The sequence below is a fragment of the Xyrauchen texanus genome, chromosome 13 (assembly GCF_025860055.1).
Source record: "Xyrauchen texanus isolate HMW12.3.18 chromosome 13, RBS_HiC_50CHRs, whole genome shotgun sequence".
Classification (NCBI taxonomy): domain Eukaryota; kingdom Metazoa; phylum Chordata; class Actinopteri; order Cypriniformes; family Catostomidae; genus Xyrauchen; species Xyrauchen texanus.
The window spans coordinates 19212135-19229569 of NC_068288.1; the positions used below are offsets into that span (position 1 = coordinate 19212135).

The window sequence follows — 17435 nt, forward strand, 5'->3', positions numbered from 1 at the left end:
GTGGATATAGATACTTGTTTACCTGTTTCCTCCAGCATCTGGATTTGGACCTCCACGCACCAAACTGCATTCATCTCAAGGAGACAGAATTCGTCTCCTTCCTGAGGTGGTGCTATGATGGTGCATGGTCCCATGGTGTTTTTACCTGTGTACTATTGTTTATAGAGTTGAACGTTGTATCTACAGGCATTTGGAAATTGCTCCCAAGGATGAAACAGACTTGTAGAGATCCACAATTATTTTTTCCGAGGTCTTGGCTGATTTCTTTAGATTTTCCTATGATGGCTGGATGTCAGAGGCAGGCTAAATACATACGTGCTGCTGATTTAATGTGCTGAATAACATAATTTTTCCCACCATGTCCGATATTAAAATCAGTGCAATACACATTGCAAAAGGTGTGGGCATTGTCGATATGGCTTCGAGATATGAAATTAAATTGTTCCATCCAGCTGTTATTAAATATACATGATATTTAGTTTTTTTCGCCAGAGCACCACCTGAATATTCTCCTCCCATCTACCAGCGATGCTTGATTCAACTTCCCGCATCTACTACATGCGCAGATATCGACAGCACAACTGGGTTGTAGGTTGATAGGTTGAGGCCTCAAATGGGTTGAAATTTGTTTGATGTGTTGATTGAGTGAGTAGGATACGTTTCATACAAGATCTGGCAACTGGACAATCTTGGAATAATATTTTGATGTGATTATTCATATAATGAGGTTTGGGCCATACAAATTAAGGGAGTTTCCCGAGAGAAATAACAAAACGGGAGGGGGGGGTGGGAGATCGGTGTGAAATACGGGAAACTTCCTGGAAAAACGAGAGTGTTGAAAGGTATGACCATAGACCAGTCTGGCCATTCTCTGTTGACCTCTCTCATCAACAAGGCATTTACATACAGTATGCAGAACTGCCGCTCACTGGATGTTTTTTGTTTTTGGCAACATTCTGAGTAAATTCTAGACACTGTTGTGTGTGAAAATCCCACTAGATCAGCAGTTACATTTGGCACCAACAATTATCTATGCGATTATCTAATCAGCCAATTGTGTGGCAACAGCATTTTTTACAATGCGTATATATATATATAAATATACAGTACTGTGCAAAAGTTTTAGGAACTGATGAAAAATGTTGCATAGTAAGGATGTCTTCAAAAATAATGCCATAAATAGTTTTCATTTATTATTAATGTCATACAAAGTTCAATAAACATAAAAAAGCTAAATCAATATTTGATGTGACCACCTTTGCCTTCAAAACAGCACCTGGCATAGAGTACCTGGACACAGTTTTTCTTGGTTGTGGCAGATAGGATGTTCCAAGCTTTTGCCACTGTTCTTCTATCTGTTTAGGCCATCTGAATTGCTTCTATCTCATTATTTATTCCCAGACTGACTCTATGTTAAGTAGGGTGTCTGTGGGGGCCATGCTATCTGTTGTAGGGCTCTCTGTTCTTCTATTCTAATATATTCTATTTACAAAAGTAATATTTGGGAGTCTAAAATGTATATTTCCTATTGACACACTAAAGCGAAGATATACATAACTGTCTTAAGATAAATGTTTTTGTGAAACATCTTCTTTGCCTAAGACTTTTGCACAGTTCTGTGTGTGTATATATATATATATATATATATATAGGTAGAAAGAGACAGTGGGGGGCTATGGGGGACATGGAAAACATTGTAGGAAATGTGTTGCCAGGGTCAAATATACAGTTAAGTGGTCATTATACACAAATATTTGACCAAAAAGTTATATGATTGACCAATCAGGATCAAGTATTCCAGGGAGCCCTGTAATAAAATATATTAAACAGTTATATTTTGTTGATTTCTTAGGTTGCAGGTGGTTCTGACGTGGAGTTTGAGGCAGGCAATTTCTCCCATTCTTGTGAAGTGAAGGTGGAAAATCTTCCTTACGGCAATGATCACCTGCTCTCCTGGGCGCATCAACGCTACCATGCTGTTACCTCATTCAGTGAACTCAAGATGGCCCATGATGTCTTCATCAAGGTTGGAGAGGGTATGTGTCTCTGAATACACACAGCGTTTTATAATTCCATATTGCTGATACCTATTCCTCAAGCAATATATTTTAAGAGCACATAACAAGCCATATTTTCAGCCCCCTCTGAACTTCAATCAAGGTCCTGCACATACTAATTCACTCTCAATGGTGCTCATTGACTGTGTTTAGTAGCTGGACCCAAGGGTAATAAAGCAAATCCCAGTGAGGCTCTGTCAAGTCATTCTGATTTCCACTTGGCAGCCTTTAATTTCACTTAAAAACAACATGGCTGTAGTCTCTGGGCTTTTCCAATGGCAGACATTCTCTCTGTCTCTCGTTTGTAATCAGTCGATTGGCATGCATGTCACTCACTTCTTTTCTGTTGGACTCTTAAGCAATAGAGAAATGGTGAATTGATGGAAAGGCCTAGTAAACATACGAGAAAGGCCTAGTAAACATACAGGAAAGGCCTCAGACGAGAGCTTTGGTTGCCAGCTTGTGCATACGGGCCCATCGCCAAACCTGAAGCATTTTCACAACAGTCTTTTTAAAAAGAAAAGGATGAGGGAGAATAGAAGGCCAGAAGGAAAATAGTGAATGTGTGAAGAGAAAATCTGGCAGAAAAGGCAGAGGGTATAGAAAAAGCACAATAGAAAATAGAGCTCAAACCAAAAAGTTAATATTTAAAGCAGTACCTGGAAGCCCTGAAAGATTTGAGTAAGTAACTTCGCCATCTGCCCGATGACATGAGCTGCAGGGGGGACATTTCAGAAGTATTTAACTCGAAATTGTCTGTTGAGCTTTGATATGATTTTTGAGTCAGACACCCACTACTTCTTGAATATTGTGCAGCCACATTCAAATTGAATTTGTTGTTTACAAGATGAGGGCATAAAAGAGAGATAACAGAAACAAATATGCGCAAATACACGCCATTAGCTGCAGGTATTGTTTGAAAAAAGAAGAAAAAGACAAATCCGCCTGTGTTTTTCACAGAGGGCTCGGTTGTGTTTCCCCCGCTGAGTTCTAAAACCAAACCAGCAACACGTCTGACTTCATCATCTATCAGCTGTCAGATTGCCCAGTAAAAATTACCGGTGCATATTTTTCAGTCCGTAAAAGAACATAAAATTCCAATGCTAGAAAGTAAGTAATTACTTTTTATTCAAAGAATGCCTCCCTCAGTCCCAGCTGGCAGGTCGAGAGCAGAACGTATTTCAGTCAACCCCGTAAAATGTTTGGCCTGGTGTCATTGGAGTTTGTGGTTTGGCAGGGACTCAGAAGGCTCTGTTTACCTCTACAGGAGAGTTCTGGCTTTCTCCACAGTCTCATCCCTTTGTATCTCCACATGAGAGAAGACATGCTTCCGATCTGTTTGCTGCAAAGAACAGACAACCCTCTTTTCCCCCAAAGCACCTCAAAGAGCCAGGAAGAGCTGAGAGAAAGAGATGCCTACCTTTCATGATGCGTTCATACTCATCACACTTGCTCTTTGTCCAAAAGTGTAATGGCCAAATAAGGAAGCATCTGTCTTGTGTTTCTCTGGGGCAGAGAGAAGAGCCATCATCTATTTTGTGGAGGAGCATAGACAATTATTAATATTTTCAGTAGCAGGACAGATCAATAATTGGACTGTTTTGTAATAGTTAAAACTGCATATTTGCATTAACTCACCCTCATGCCATCCCAGATGTGTATGACTTTCTCTCTTCTGCAGAAGACAAATTTTGATTTTTTTAGAAGAATATTTCAGCTCCGTAGGTCCATACAATGCAAGTGAATGGGTGCCAATATTTTTAAGCTCCAAAATGATCATAAACACAGCATAAAAGTAATCTATATGACTTCAGTGGTTAAATCCATATTTTTTAAAACGATATGATAGGTTTGGGTAACAAAAATATCAATATTTATGTCATTTTAACCATAAATTCTCCTCACTGCCCAGTTGGGGGGTGATATGCTTGAAGAATGTGAATCACCAAAAACAATTTATCTATTCTCACCCACACCTGCCATATCACTTCAGAAGATATGGATTTAAATGTAATCTTATGGATAAATTTCATGCTGTGTTTATTTGCATTTTGGAGCTTCAAAATGTTTGAACCACAAGAATTCACTTACAGAGCTGAATATTCTTCAAAAAAATCTTTCTTTGTGTTCAGCAGAAGACAGAAAGTCATACACATCTGGGATGGCATGAGGGTGAGTAAATGATGAGAGAATTTAAATTTTTGAGTGAACTATCCCTTTAAGCATAGAGGTTGCTAGATGACTAATTGACAATCCTGCACCCCTAGTTTTGATTGAAGGCTCTTTATTACTTTAATTATCTCACACATACACAATGCTCCCATTTGTTCTGTACATTTTTCCCATTTTTCTCATGTTTCTGATCATAGATTGCATTTAGATGTGGCATATCTGTCAATCAAACATCAGCTCTTTGCTTAAATTTAACTAAAATTTGTTTCAGATCCCGTCTTCTCAGAGACCTGTAAGATTGATAACAAGTTCCTATCTTTGAACTACCTGGGCAGCTACATTCAACCTCAGCCATCTACAGGGTGTGTTCTTTCAGGTCCTGATCATGACCAGGAGGTCCACATCATTGAGCTTCATGCACCAAACTCCAGCAGGTAAGAAAAAGACTTCCCCTGCAGAACCATGTAGAATACCATCAGTGGCCATTATACTGCCTTCAAATTAGGGACAGAAATGAATGGGGACTTGGTGCAAAAATACATAAAATCCCACTGAAAGTAAAACAAATGAGTAGTTCAGCGAGTACCACCCCTGGAGTCGCGAGTTCGAATCCAGGGTGTGCTGAGTGACTCCAGCCAGGTCTCCTCAGCAACCAAATTGGCCGTTTCTGTGTGCCACAAAATCTAAAATGTGTAAGTAATTTTTATTTTAAATCCAAACGTTAACTTTGACATTGAAACAATAAATTTTAATCATTGTGATTCTTTGTTTTACATGTAGTTCGAGTTGTTGACAGAAGAAAAGCTATCGCGCTATATCTGTTGCTAAGAAGGAGAAGAATGAGACGCATTTGATAAAAAAATAATATATGATGGCATTTTGCAACTTTTGGGACTATAATCATACTTTTTTGTTTTTCTTGACCCTGTAATTTAGTAACTGTAGAACACATTAACTGTAATTATGCATATATGATGAAATTATTACAGTTTCTTGTCAAGCTATGTCTATTTTAATGTGAACAATGCGCTGCCACTTTAATTCAGTGCGGTGCAGCACAGCAAAAATAGACTCAGTCCGTAAACGATCGCTGCACTGCTGTATATGCACCGCAACTGGAATGGAACGACGGACTGCATCCGCGTGCAGTGTAAAAGCTCTAACCTGTTAACATGGGTACGGAAAAAAATACGCACCGCAAACGGAGTATGTGTGAAACGGGCGTGAGGCTTGTCCTCCACCACCCACATTGAGGTGAGTAACTGCGCCACCACGAGGACCTAGTGGGATTTGGGCATGCCAAATTGGGGAGAAAAGTGGATACAAATAAATAAATAAATAAAATAAAAAAAAATCTGGGGGTAAAATATACATATTCCGTACACAGATTGTATGCATACGTATCATTGCATAAAACATAAGATGGAAGCACTCACATAGTGTTCCATCTTATGGTAATATATTGATTTAAATACATACAAAATATTTGACATTATTTTTAAATGATAATAAAATTGCCCTCATAAAAGGTTAAAAATGCTCCTCAAATTCAAATCCAAGGGGGCAAATATTGCCCCTTAAAAGGAAAAGTTAATTTCTAAAACTGCTTCAAATAGTCCTTTTTTCTTCTAGGTTTCTAAGTCATAGTTATAACACAGTGTGGCATTTCACACTGGGCTTATCTCTGGGTTACTGTCATTTTAAACCCTGATTTTAACTCTATAAAGAAACATTTCACACTTTTATAAGGGGGTTTGCACTGCTTATTGCAGTTATCAGCAACATGTCCAATGCGGTGTTTGCCAGTAGGTTAGTTCTAACAAGGCGCAGGATTGAGCAGCTGCAGCAACTCAGGAAAAATTACAAAAAGCTATTTTCTCATTGGTCAGTCAGTTTTCATTGCAGTCTGAAAAAAAAAAAATCAGAATACTATGTTAAAAAAAAATATTGTGGTGCTTATAGCCTATAGTTGATTCTGACATTCCGACTTGAAGGCAGCATTATTTCATGTGAGATGACTTGGCAAAATGTTTTAGAAACTCATAACCATCATCATAATAATCATTTTTGCATATGATAATTTCACTGTTAATTTAAAAGTGAAGAGTTACAACACCCAAAAGCCTGTCGAGACATAAAAAAATATATAATTTCACATAAAAATTATGTATAAACATGTTGGTGAGAGCATCCTGACTGGCTGCATCACCGCCTGGTACGGCAATAGCACCGCCCACAACCGCAAAGCTCTGCAAAGGGTGGTGCCAACTGCCAGAAACATCATAGGAGGTGAGCTTCCCTCCTTCCAGGACATATATAACAAAGTGAAATAAGCTCGGAGGATCATCAGAGACTCCAGCCACCCGAGTCATGGGCTGCTCTCACTGCTACCATCAGGCAGGCAGTATCGCAGCATCAGGACCCACACCAGCCAATACATGACAGCTTCTTCCCCCAAGCAATCAGACTTTTTAACATTTGATCTCTCATGATCAATAATCAGCACTGCACTTTATTAAGCTTATATTTCACACTGGACATAATTATATTCTCCACAATACAACTACTGTATATATATTTTTTATATACTCTTTATTTAATTTTTTTATTGTATGTTTATTCTATATTGTGTGTATTGTTTACTGTACATTGTATATAATTATTGTGTTGTGTAAGTATGTGTACATTTGATATGTAAATTGTGTTGTGTAAATATGTTGTTTATTGTAATTGGTATATGTCTCATCACTTTCATGACTGCTATGTTGCTTGGAACTGCACACAAGACTTTCACCTACTGTTGCACTTGTGTACATGGTAGTGTGACAATAAAGTGATTTGATTTGATTTGGTGTCTGGTGAGCATACTTTGCGTGATATTTTGATGTAGATAGATATTTTTAGTATGTTAGTCTGTATGTGTGTAAATCTGTTTTTGTGAGGGTGTGTTTATCTTTGTGTATACTGTAAATGTACATGCATGTCCATCTGTGTTTGTCATTTTAGTTTGTCATTGTGTTTCCTCCAGTTCAGTAATGTTTATTTGAAGATAGGCAGGAACTAGGGTTGTGTTAATTTTGGAAAACTCTGCTAGGTAAAACTTTCCCACCTCCACTGATATCACCCACTGTTGCCTAATAATGAGACAAAAAATAAAAAACAGATCTAAAGATATGTACATCATGATGGATCTCAGCATTGTATTATGTGCTCTGTTGCACATTTGTACTACTTTTTTATCTGGGAAACAGACCAGTTTTTTTTATTTTTTATTAATTGTCCAGACACAGAAAGCGTGTTAAAACTGCAAAAAACAGTCTTTCTCATCTCTCTCTCTCTCTCTCTCTCTCTCTCTCTCTCTCTGTCTCTCTCCGAGTAGTGCATTCCAGGTGGATGTTTTTGTGGATTTAAGACCGTTGGATGGTGGTGCTCCTCTCCATCGTGATGTTGTGCTGCTTCTGAAATGTGAGAAGTCTGTGAATTGGGTGATCAAAGCCCACAGCGTCATCGGCAAACTGGACATTGTGGTATGGGATTTAAATGGATAAAAACAAAAATATAGGCTATATGCAAAATATATACTATACCTGAAATGCCTCTTAAATCAAATGCAGTCATACTGTATGTTTAGTGAGGTTTATGCTTATAACATTTTATAAGTTATCTCTTTTTTCATGTATTTTTATATTACTAGTTTAAGTTCAGTTTTGCTTCACATGTAATTTAATATTGAAGAAATTCAGAAAAGTGCCAGATTGATGTTTTTTTTAGTTTAAATACTAGTTTAAAATGCTAGAAATACTATACTTTAGTTTCAAACATGGCTCATCCAATCAGGTTTATTATGAGGTACTGGTTTGAGTCTTTCTTGTACATGTTACATAATGTGACGTTGTTTTTGCATTGAAGACAGACTTATGATTAATTATGTAAAATCCAAAAAATTAAAAACAAAAAATAATAAAATAATAAAATCTTCAAAATGTTCTAAATGTATTTTTAAATGTTCAAATCACAAAATAGTTAAATAATTTGTAAAACATTTACAGATTGAATTACCAAATTGTTACCGTGATATAATATCACTCACCTCTGAACCTGAAAAACGGCCAATGTCAAGTTGGCAGACAGAATTTGCATGCCCCGCCCCGGACATAGGGGTATAAAGGGAAGCGGGGCAGCGAGTGCCATTCAGAATATTTCTTCGGAGCCGAACGGTTGTGCAACAGCAAGCTGCAGTTCTCCACTGATTCACTCACGTTTGGATCTGTGGCACGTTTCCAGCGGGCGTTCTCTCTCTCTGCACGCTGTGCAGTCTACGCCCCTTGGCGCTTCAACAGGGCTTTTCACTGTTAAAAGAGTGTTCTCCTCCTAAAAGAGATTTGATTTCTCTACAAGAGTTTGAGTTTTCCACTCACAAAAGAGCAATACACAGCGGCGTTGAACGTCCTTTTCAGTACGCATCTTTTTCAAGATGTCTTTCCGCCCCAGTGTTGTTCCTGGATGCAGTAGATTTCTCTCCAAGACCGACCGCCACAGATGCTGCCTCGTGTGGCTGGGCGGCGATCACACTGAAGCAGCGTTCTCATTGCGAGAACATGACCATGACAGCATTGCGGTCGCATCGCTCCTTCTTCCCACGAGATTGAGGACGACCCAGCTGGCGATGAAGGCGATATTGGGATAACGACGGGCTCGGTTTCACCAGGTAAATCCCCAGGAAGCACACGCTCACTCGCTTCCGTCCAAGCTCGGGATGAGTGCGGCTCGCCTCACAGCCAGCCGGCATTCTCCCTTGAGCCCCTGGACTTGGTTGATGACATCACCGCTGCATCGGAGAGCATCCAGGCGTCTGACGCTGAAGACTTGACTGGGCTGCCGCCATCGTGCCAGCCCGCCCAGTCTGAGGCAGACGCGCAGATGGCTGACATGCTTGCCCAGGCTGCCGTGAGTGTGGGCTTGGACTGGAATCCTCCGTTCTCCCCACAGCCTTTGCGGTTTGACGACTGGTACCTTGGCTCCGGGGGCGTCGCTCACAGCCACGCTCCCCCCGGTACGGTTCTTCCCAGAAGTGCATGACGACGTTCGACAGCTGGTTCTGCCTGGAATACTGTCCGGCACATTCTCACGTTATCCTGAGGCCGCATTCGGGCTACGTGCCGAAGGTTCCTATGACCCTCTTCAGGGACCAGGTCATGAACCTGCAAGCACTGCCCCGGGAGGAGGCAGACCCAGCCCTTTCGTTGCTGTGTCAGGTACGTGCTTTGCATATTTATTTGGACCACACGCAGAGCTTTAGATGTTCTGAGCAGCTCTTTGTCTGCTTCGGCAGATGGCGGAAAGGGAACACCATCTGCAAACAGAGGTTAGCTCACTGGGTCGTTGATGCTATTTCTTTAGCTCATCACACCCAGGCTGTGCCCGCTACCTTGCAGGTTTGAGCACACTCTACGAGAAGTGTGGCATCCTTGTGGGCACTGGCCCATGGCAGCTCATTAGCAGACATCTGCAGAGCAGCGGGCTGGGCAACAGCCAATACCTTTGCCAGATTTTACAATCTCAGACTTTGAGTCTGTCTTGTCCTGTGTTTTGTCAGGTCCGAGCCGGTAGAACTCGGTAATGCGGCACAACTGACCGGGTGTTCCGCTTGCACACAGCGCCCTTCACCAAGTTTATCCAGTGCACCTTCTATCCCAGGTTAGCCACTAAGTGTCGCTCCCTGGATGTTCTCCTACCTAGCCTTCTGGCCTGCGAATCCAGTGGAGCAATTTGCGTCCAGACTCACTACGAGTCACAGGTGCTCTGTACTGGGGTCGGGCTCCACGGGCTTAGTTCCCTTTTCAGGCAAACTCCCCGTGATATATTTCTCGCGGTACGGCGGCGGCGGACCCATGTTTCCCTTGGGCAGCCCCGCTGCTCCAGTCGCCGTGCTTGTAGAGTCCCCCCTCATTAGGCTGGACTTACCACCGCGCCATTTCCCACGTATGGCTTCACAAACCTCGTTGTGTATTTTCCACATGTTACCTCCCCCTAGACTGGGCAGGATGTGGCCTCCGCAGGGTCTTTTCCCCCTGAAAGAATAGGACCGGGAAAGACCGCCTTCCCCGACGCATTTCATAGCGTTAAGATAGCCCCAGCCACTTCACGTCCTATGTGAGAGACATAGTGAGAGAGAAAGCCGCGGCTGCTGGGCTTGCTCCCATGCTAGTCATTTAGCACCTGTTCTCCCCTCCCTCAGGGGTGCGTGAAACCCAAAGTCTATATGTGACATCTCTTTGGGGGCGTTGGGGAGGGCTACGTGCAGCCGACACAATTGCCTCTAGCACGCAGTAGCCTGCTTGCACCTGTCTTGACAGTTCACGTAACATGGTCAGTGCGTGGCGTTTTTATATGGGACCCCTTGTGTCACTTCATTCGACACAATGTTGAGTGAGTGACAGAAGGATAACGTCATGGTTACTGTTGATACCTCTGTTCCCCGAGGGAAGGAACGAGACGTTGTGTCCCTCCTGCCACAGCACTAGACCTACCACTGTAAACAGCCGTACCTTATTTTCGGCTCCTCAGTGCAAAATCCTGACTGGCACTCGCTGCCCCGCTTCCCTTTATACCCGTATGTCCGGGGCAGGGCATTTCTCAGGTTCAGAGGTACGTTTGGCGTCCCAGGAAGACCCCTTGTGTTACTTCATTTGACACAACTTCTCGTTCCTTCCCTCGGGGAACGGAGGTTACAACAGTAACTATGACGTTACCCTTTAAACTGTATGGAATTGATGTGCAACAGACAGCTCTATCTCAGCAGGCCCAGTTTTATGGGGGTGCTAAAATGTTTGTACATTTAAACATATTTTTTTACTTTGAATTAGTAACATTTAAACAATTTCATCTTTAAATTATAATTTTTTTTAATATGATACGTCTCCACTTTATACAGAGCACCCCAAATATTTTCAGAAGCACCCTCAGTGATTCTGATCTGGAACCGGGCCTATATCTCAGTCTGGAATCTTGTCATCTGATGGATAATAAGGAGGAGTGTAGTGAGTTTTTCTCCATCAAGAGCCTTGGAGTGTTTTTTTTTTATTGTAGCATTGGTCTGGCACTTCCGAATATGAATTGGGAAACGGGAAATGGGAGCATCTGGCTGCTGGTTTCAGATAGCAGAGCACAAAACTGTGAGCTCAAACCAATGCAACTGTCACTACACTGCTCAGTACTTGGAGAGTGGCTTGTGAATACCATAAATATTTGGGCTTTTTTATGTGCTGCTCATAAAAAACATGCACTGTTTTAACCTGAACACATATTTGCAAGCACAAGCTTTGTTGACGATAATGAGGCAGAATAAACACTAGATAATATAATCTAAACATTCATATTATTTTTATATCAAATTACATATCATATTTATATCATACAGCATACAATTTAAAAACCTGCTTTAGCCGAAACAGCATTTAAATGTAACTAAAACTTGCTTATTAGGACATATTTCAAATTTCAATACTTTGAATCCTGGCTGGCAATTTTGCTTTCTACATTTTTGTGCTATTACCTTAATTGCATAATTTCTTTTTTGAAAACAACACAAGTTAAACTCAATCTACAGCATTTGTGGAAAAATGTTGATTACCACAAAAATGTACTTTTTTGTGGAAAAATCTAAATAATGGGTTACAGTGAGGCACTTACAATGGAAGTGAATATGGCCAATTCTTGGAGGTTTAAAGGGAGTAATATGATGCTTATAATTTTATAAAAACACAAAACTGTATTTTTTGAGCTGTAAAGTTGATTAAATAATAATTTTTACAGTCATTTTAGGGTTTTAGGGTTTGTTGATATTACAACATCATGGCAACAAAGTTGTAAAATTGTCTATAACTTTACACAGAGAAGGTTAGTACTGTAAGTGATTTTATAACACTAAAATCATGTTTACATGCATACTGTTTATGTTGTCTCGGTTACATACATAACCTTGGTTCCCTGAGTGGAACAAGACACTGCATATGATCGCTCTAGGACACTGTCCGAATGTCATTTGGTCTGAACCCCTTAACAATCATGGCAATATATTGGCTAATGGCGTTTAAATGACGCCCCCTAGGGAGCTACATCATGGGCTCCATAAAGGTGCTCGCTTTCACGCCATGAATTCAGCTCTCTATGCAGCTGCTAGAGAGTATGGCCAGCAACCATGGCTTGACTGGTAATCTGGCATACCGGGCATTTTTCCAGTGGGCCGACGCAATTTGGGGCCGATCAGGGGCCGGAATGGCCATCGGTAGAAGCAAGCGGGCCAGTGAGTCGGCCACGAAACGTGCCAAATGGTACGCGATAAGCAAATATTTGCCTCCGTGTTATGCAGAACGGATCACAAAATTGCGCCGTGATATGCAGAAAAGAACAGCGAACCCCCACGCAACTTTTGGATAACACCCCCTCCAAATGTTGGGTCAGTTGCCATGCAAAATCCCGGGCTGATTTCTCTTCCCAGTCTAGCCCTGCCAGCAACACATCATCTCATTCCCCTCAGGGAACCAAGGTTTCATTCCCTTTTGGAGAACGTAGTCAATCCCTTGGAGTCAATCCCTTGTCCAGATTATGTATTATGTCTCCATACAAATGTATGCGGAGAAGAACACCCTGCCACCATACAAATTTCCTCCAAGGACGCACCTCTAGCCATAGCCCACGAGAATGCCATGCTTCTCGTAGAATGGGCTCGAATACCCGAAGGCGAAGTTAAACTTTGTGCTTCGTAAGCACTCGAAATCATATCAATAAGCCAATGAGACAGTCTTTGCTTGGACAATGAAACACTTCTGTTTTGGCCACCAAAGCACACAAACAACTTCTCTGACTTACGCCACTGGCTACTGCGGTCAACATAAACTTGCAGCACCCGAACTGGGCAAAGCATATGTAATATTTCATGCTCCTCCAACTCAAATTGGGGAGGAGAGATAACCTGAAAATGAATAGTCTGTAAGTGAAATGACATAATAATAACCTTAAATTGCCAAACGAGGTATTAACACATCTTTTCAATACCCTGGCACAAAATCCATACACAGTTAGATAATCATTGACTTTCTTAAATGATGACAATGCCACTAGCAGTGCCGTCTTAGGAGTCAAAAAACTTATCAGTAACTATTGTCAAGGGCTCGAACAGAGCACCTGAGAGTGCCTCTAAAACAACAGATAAATTCCATAAAAGAAACGTGGACAGGACGAACAAGTCTAAGCCTGCATACCCCATGCATAAAGTGAGAGACAAGAGAATGTCTACCGACAGAGACTCCATTGATAACAGAGACCACTATAGCGGCAGCATAGACTTTAAGCGCCAGCGCATCGATGACCGGTGGTGCTGGGGGTGAAAGGAAAAACCAGAGGGGACACTGAGCCTTCTCCAGGTTTACATCCGCTCTGCTGAACTTTCTCCAGACATGTTACATAATCTGAGGATGTAATGTCCACTTTCTGGGTGTCAGGACAGGAGAGCCACCCCCAAGTTCAACCAGCCCAGAACATATACTCAGCATGGATGAGGGTGCACCGCTCCCCAGTGATTGATTTAGGACACCTCTGTCCTGTTGTCTGCCTGGACGAGGACATGGCTGTTCTGAATCACTAGATGGAAAAACGTAACACCAGCAGCAATGTGAGTATCTCCAGAGAGTTTATGTGCCAATATTGCAGCTGGCCCATCCACACTCCATAGGCTGGACGACCTTCATGTACAGCGCCCCGAACTGTGGAAGAGTAATCTGTGGAAGAATAATCTGTTGTTATCACCTTGTGGCGACACACCTGTCCCAACGGAATGCCAGATTTAAAAAGGCGGGTCAGTTTCCATGGTAGTAGAGTTTGGTAGCAGCCACGTGTCATTCTGAAGGAACGAAGTGCATATGTAAGTGGTTGAAGTCCCTTTGTGGAATTCATCCAGCATTGAAAAGGTATTGTATGCAAAATGTCCAGGGGAATGACTGTGGACTCCATGATCATGAGCCCCAAAAGCCTGTGAAATGTTCTCGCAGGAGATTATTTCCCACTCTGAACATCGCTAGACACTGGTGTAATGACCAAACGCAAGTTGAGACAGGCGCGCCTGCATTGCATACATGTCCAGATCCACTCCGAGAAATAGAGTCTGTGCCTTGGCAGCAGGCCTCTCTTGTCTAGGTTTACACGCAGCCCTAGATTGCTCAAATGACTGAGAACGACATCTCGATGTTGGGCAGCCAAAGTCTCTGAGTGAGCTGACACCAAACGCGGATGCCTTGAAACCTCAAGGGTATCAGAGCTGCAAGTCAAGTCAAGTTATTTTTATTTGTATAGCACCTTTCATGATACACATAGTTTCAAACAGCTTAACAGAAGATCAGGCATTAACAGAAGATAAAACTGTAATATCTATATTGTCTTAGAGTCATCATTGTGTAGATAAAATACGATTGTGAATTGTGTTTAAAAATAAGTAATTAAATAATTATTGTATTTATAACCCCAGTGAGCAAGCCAAAGGTGACTATTAAAAATACGGCATCGCTTTATTCATAAGAGTCAGATTTTGTGTCGTCTTGAAAGGCGGAGCCTTAATTTTACTCTGTACGCTTCAGCAATTTTCAGAGAGAAAAGCTTGGAGGAACCTAATTTTTTGTTAGATCATTTTCAAATTTGAAACATAACTTCTTTAGGCTTGTGGCTTTGAGTACATTGTATTTCTGGGTTGTCTTGGTACTTTTAGTATTGTTTTTTAGATTATAAATACATGTTCAGCAAAAAATATTTCAATTAATATAAACTACAGCTTCTCTAACTTTACAAAATAACAACATATATTAATTCTGATACTTGGGAATTAAAGCCCAAAGTGTCTTCTTTCAAAAGATACTATAACTTTGTCCATACTCCAAAGGGTCCAGTAAATACAACCATTTAAATTCACGTATGTCATTTTCATGGTTTGTGCTAAAAAAAGGAGGTGCGTATCAACAGGTTAAACAAAGATTTTGTATGAACTGTAAAATTAATGACTAATGTCTTTGAAGTCCATCCTGGATTAATTGCAGAAGTTCACATAGATGTAATTGTCCTTGTTAGTTGGCTGATGAAGGGATTTGTTGGCAAATAATTGATAGTCTATGTATTCCATTTCAAGAGTGTAGTCCATCATTAAGCCGAGGTGATGCAGGCAGATATCTGTTAGGTGCATCGCAGTTCAACCTGGCCGGTAATTTCGGTGAGGTCTATCCTAAATCCAAGGTTCAGGCAATGGCATATGAAGTATTCCATGTCTTACGGTTGGAGTTGGAATCAGTTCATCCTCTAAAGTCCATCGTAATAGACTGAAGTGATTTTTCACACAGTGACACGTAGCAGTGAAGTCCAACATGAAGTAGAAATGGAGCTGAATCCAGCCGGTTCTGGTGACGTCAGGATAGAAGTATCGAGGTTGAGACAGGGAAACAAATAAAATTATATTAGCATAGATGCCATTCATCACCATTCATGACTCCATGGGATTGATCACTGTTTTTGTTTCCGGCAGACCTAACTAAAGCAGCCTAATTGTGAGTTGAAGTATAAATTAGGTGTATGCCTGGCTAAATAGGTGAGTCTTTAGTCTAGACTTAAAATGAGTGGGTGTGTCTGCATCTCAAACCATTCAAAGCTTTGTACGTAGTTAGCAGAATTTTTAAATTAATGAGACATTTAACAGGTAACTAATGTAACGATGATAAAATGGGGCTAATACTATCATATTTCTTTCTGCATCCATGCATTTTGTGAAAGTGTGTGGTGCCAATGGAAGTCAGCACGGAAGGATGCAAAATTGGTACGCTTTGTCCCTGAAAGTGAATCTGAGACAACACCTGTGCTTTGACGCAATCTGAATTTGGAAATAAGTGTCCTTCAAATCTGTTGTCACAAACCAGTTCCCTGGCTGTACTTGTAACATTAGTTGTTTCTGCGTCAGAATTCTGAATTGACATTTCATTAGGGTGAAATTCAAATGTCTCAAATCCAGAATGGAATGCAAGCTGCCGACTAGAAAATAACATCTGCAAAAGTTGCATTTTCTCAGAGAAGGGGGAATCTCCTCTATTTTCCCTTTTTCTAAGAGAGAGTGAATTTCCCATATCAAGAACAGGGCTTCCCAAACAGAAGCGTCTGTCAGAACAACCCCATTTTATACTGGCAGAGCCCATCTGAATTGAATGACATAATCATGCTCTATCGTTCAAAGTACCTAGTTCGAAATAGCCTGCAACTGCTGCCAAGCTGCTAGACAGGCAGAGAGATGAATTAATGCATGGCTCTCACCTGTAGCATGACATGTAACCTTTAGATACCGTGCATGGCTTACTTTTGGCGACTGCCCCACAACCAGCGGCACAGCGGAGGGGGACCTTCCATGCATTAAATTCCATTAAACTGTGGCTGGTTGAATGGGATTTAATGATGTTTCTGCCTTTATTGTATTCAGAAATAAATGATGAGTGCCCTGAAATGCATTTACAGCAGGGATGCTGAGAGCATAAACCTTTTCTCTGGTATTTTGAACAGGGAAGAGTGTGTGAACATTGGGGGAAATGTTTAAAACTGGTTCACCACAATGACCCCAACGTTCTTTATGTGGGGACGATGTGTGGTGCTTATGATCACTGTGTGTTTTAAGTGCACTTGTGCTTGATGAACATCAAATTCTGTTATTCATGTCTCGAGACCTTTGGTCATGGAGACAGGCTATATTTGGGATGCGTTTTTTTAAATGTTCGCTCCCCAGTGCAAGCTGCTTGGGAAAACTGAACCATATTCTGGCTGTCGGGTGTTTGAGGCATGTACAATTGTGAACTCATCACGATACTGCCTGAAGGGCAAACAGGAGAGAAACAGATATGTTTATGCAGTCCAGTTTCATTAGGGGCTCAACCTTAGTTTCACCACAAGTCCGTCAGGCTTGCTTCTGGTGTCCTGTCAGCCATTTAAAAGGTGCCGGGCCAACATACAAATGCCTACGCAGACATGTCCGTGATGCCGGTAACGAACGAGGACCCCGATCCCTCTGAGGGGTTGCAAAACTCGTCCAGCGCCTTATGCCATTCTTTGGTGGGACATTCCAAAGATGCTGAATGTGAGTGAACTGGAGCTGCAACTGGCTTTTTTCTCTCTCTGCAAGGAAGTATCTGC

General features: G+C 41.4%; 1 protein-coding gene across 1 annotated transcript in view; it reads left to right on the top strand.

Moving 5' to 3' along the window:
* LOC127653846 (transforming growth factor beta receptor type 3-like) overlaps positions 1-17435 on the top strand; it is a 202136-nt gene that overhangs the window by 140026 nt on the left and 44675 nt on the right. Inside the window, exons 5-7 of the mRNA XM_052140627.1 lie at positions 1853-2036; positions 4501-4663; positions 7609-7756. Coding sequence (XP_051996587.1) covers positions 1853-2036; positions 4501-4663; positions 7609-7756 — 495 coding nt within the window. The remainder of the gene's footprint in view (positions 1-1852; positions 2037-4500; positions 4664-7608; positions 7757-17435) is intronic.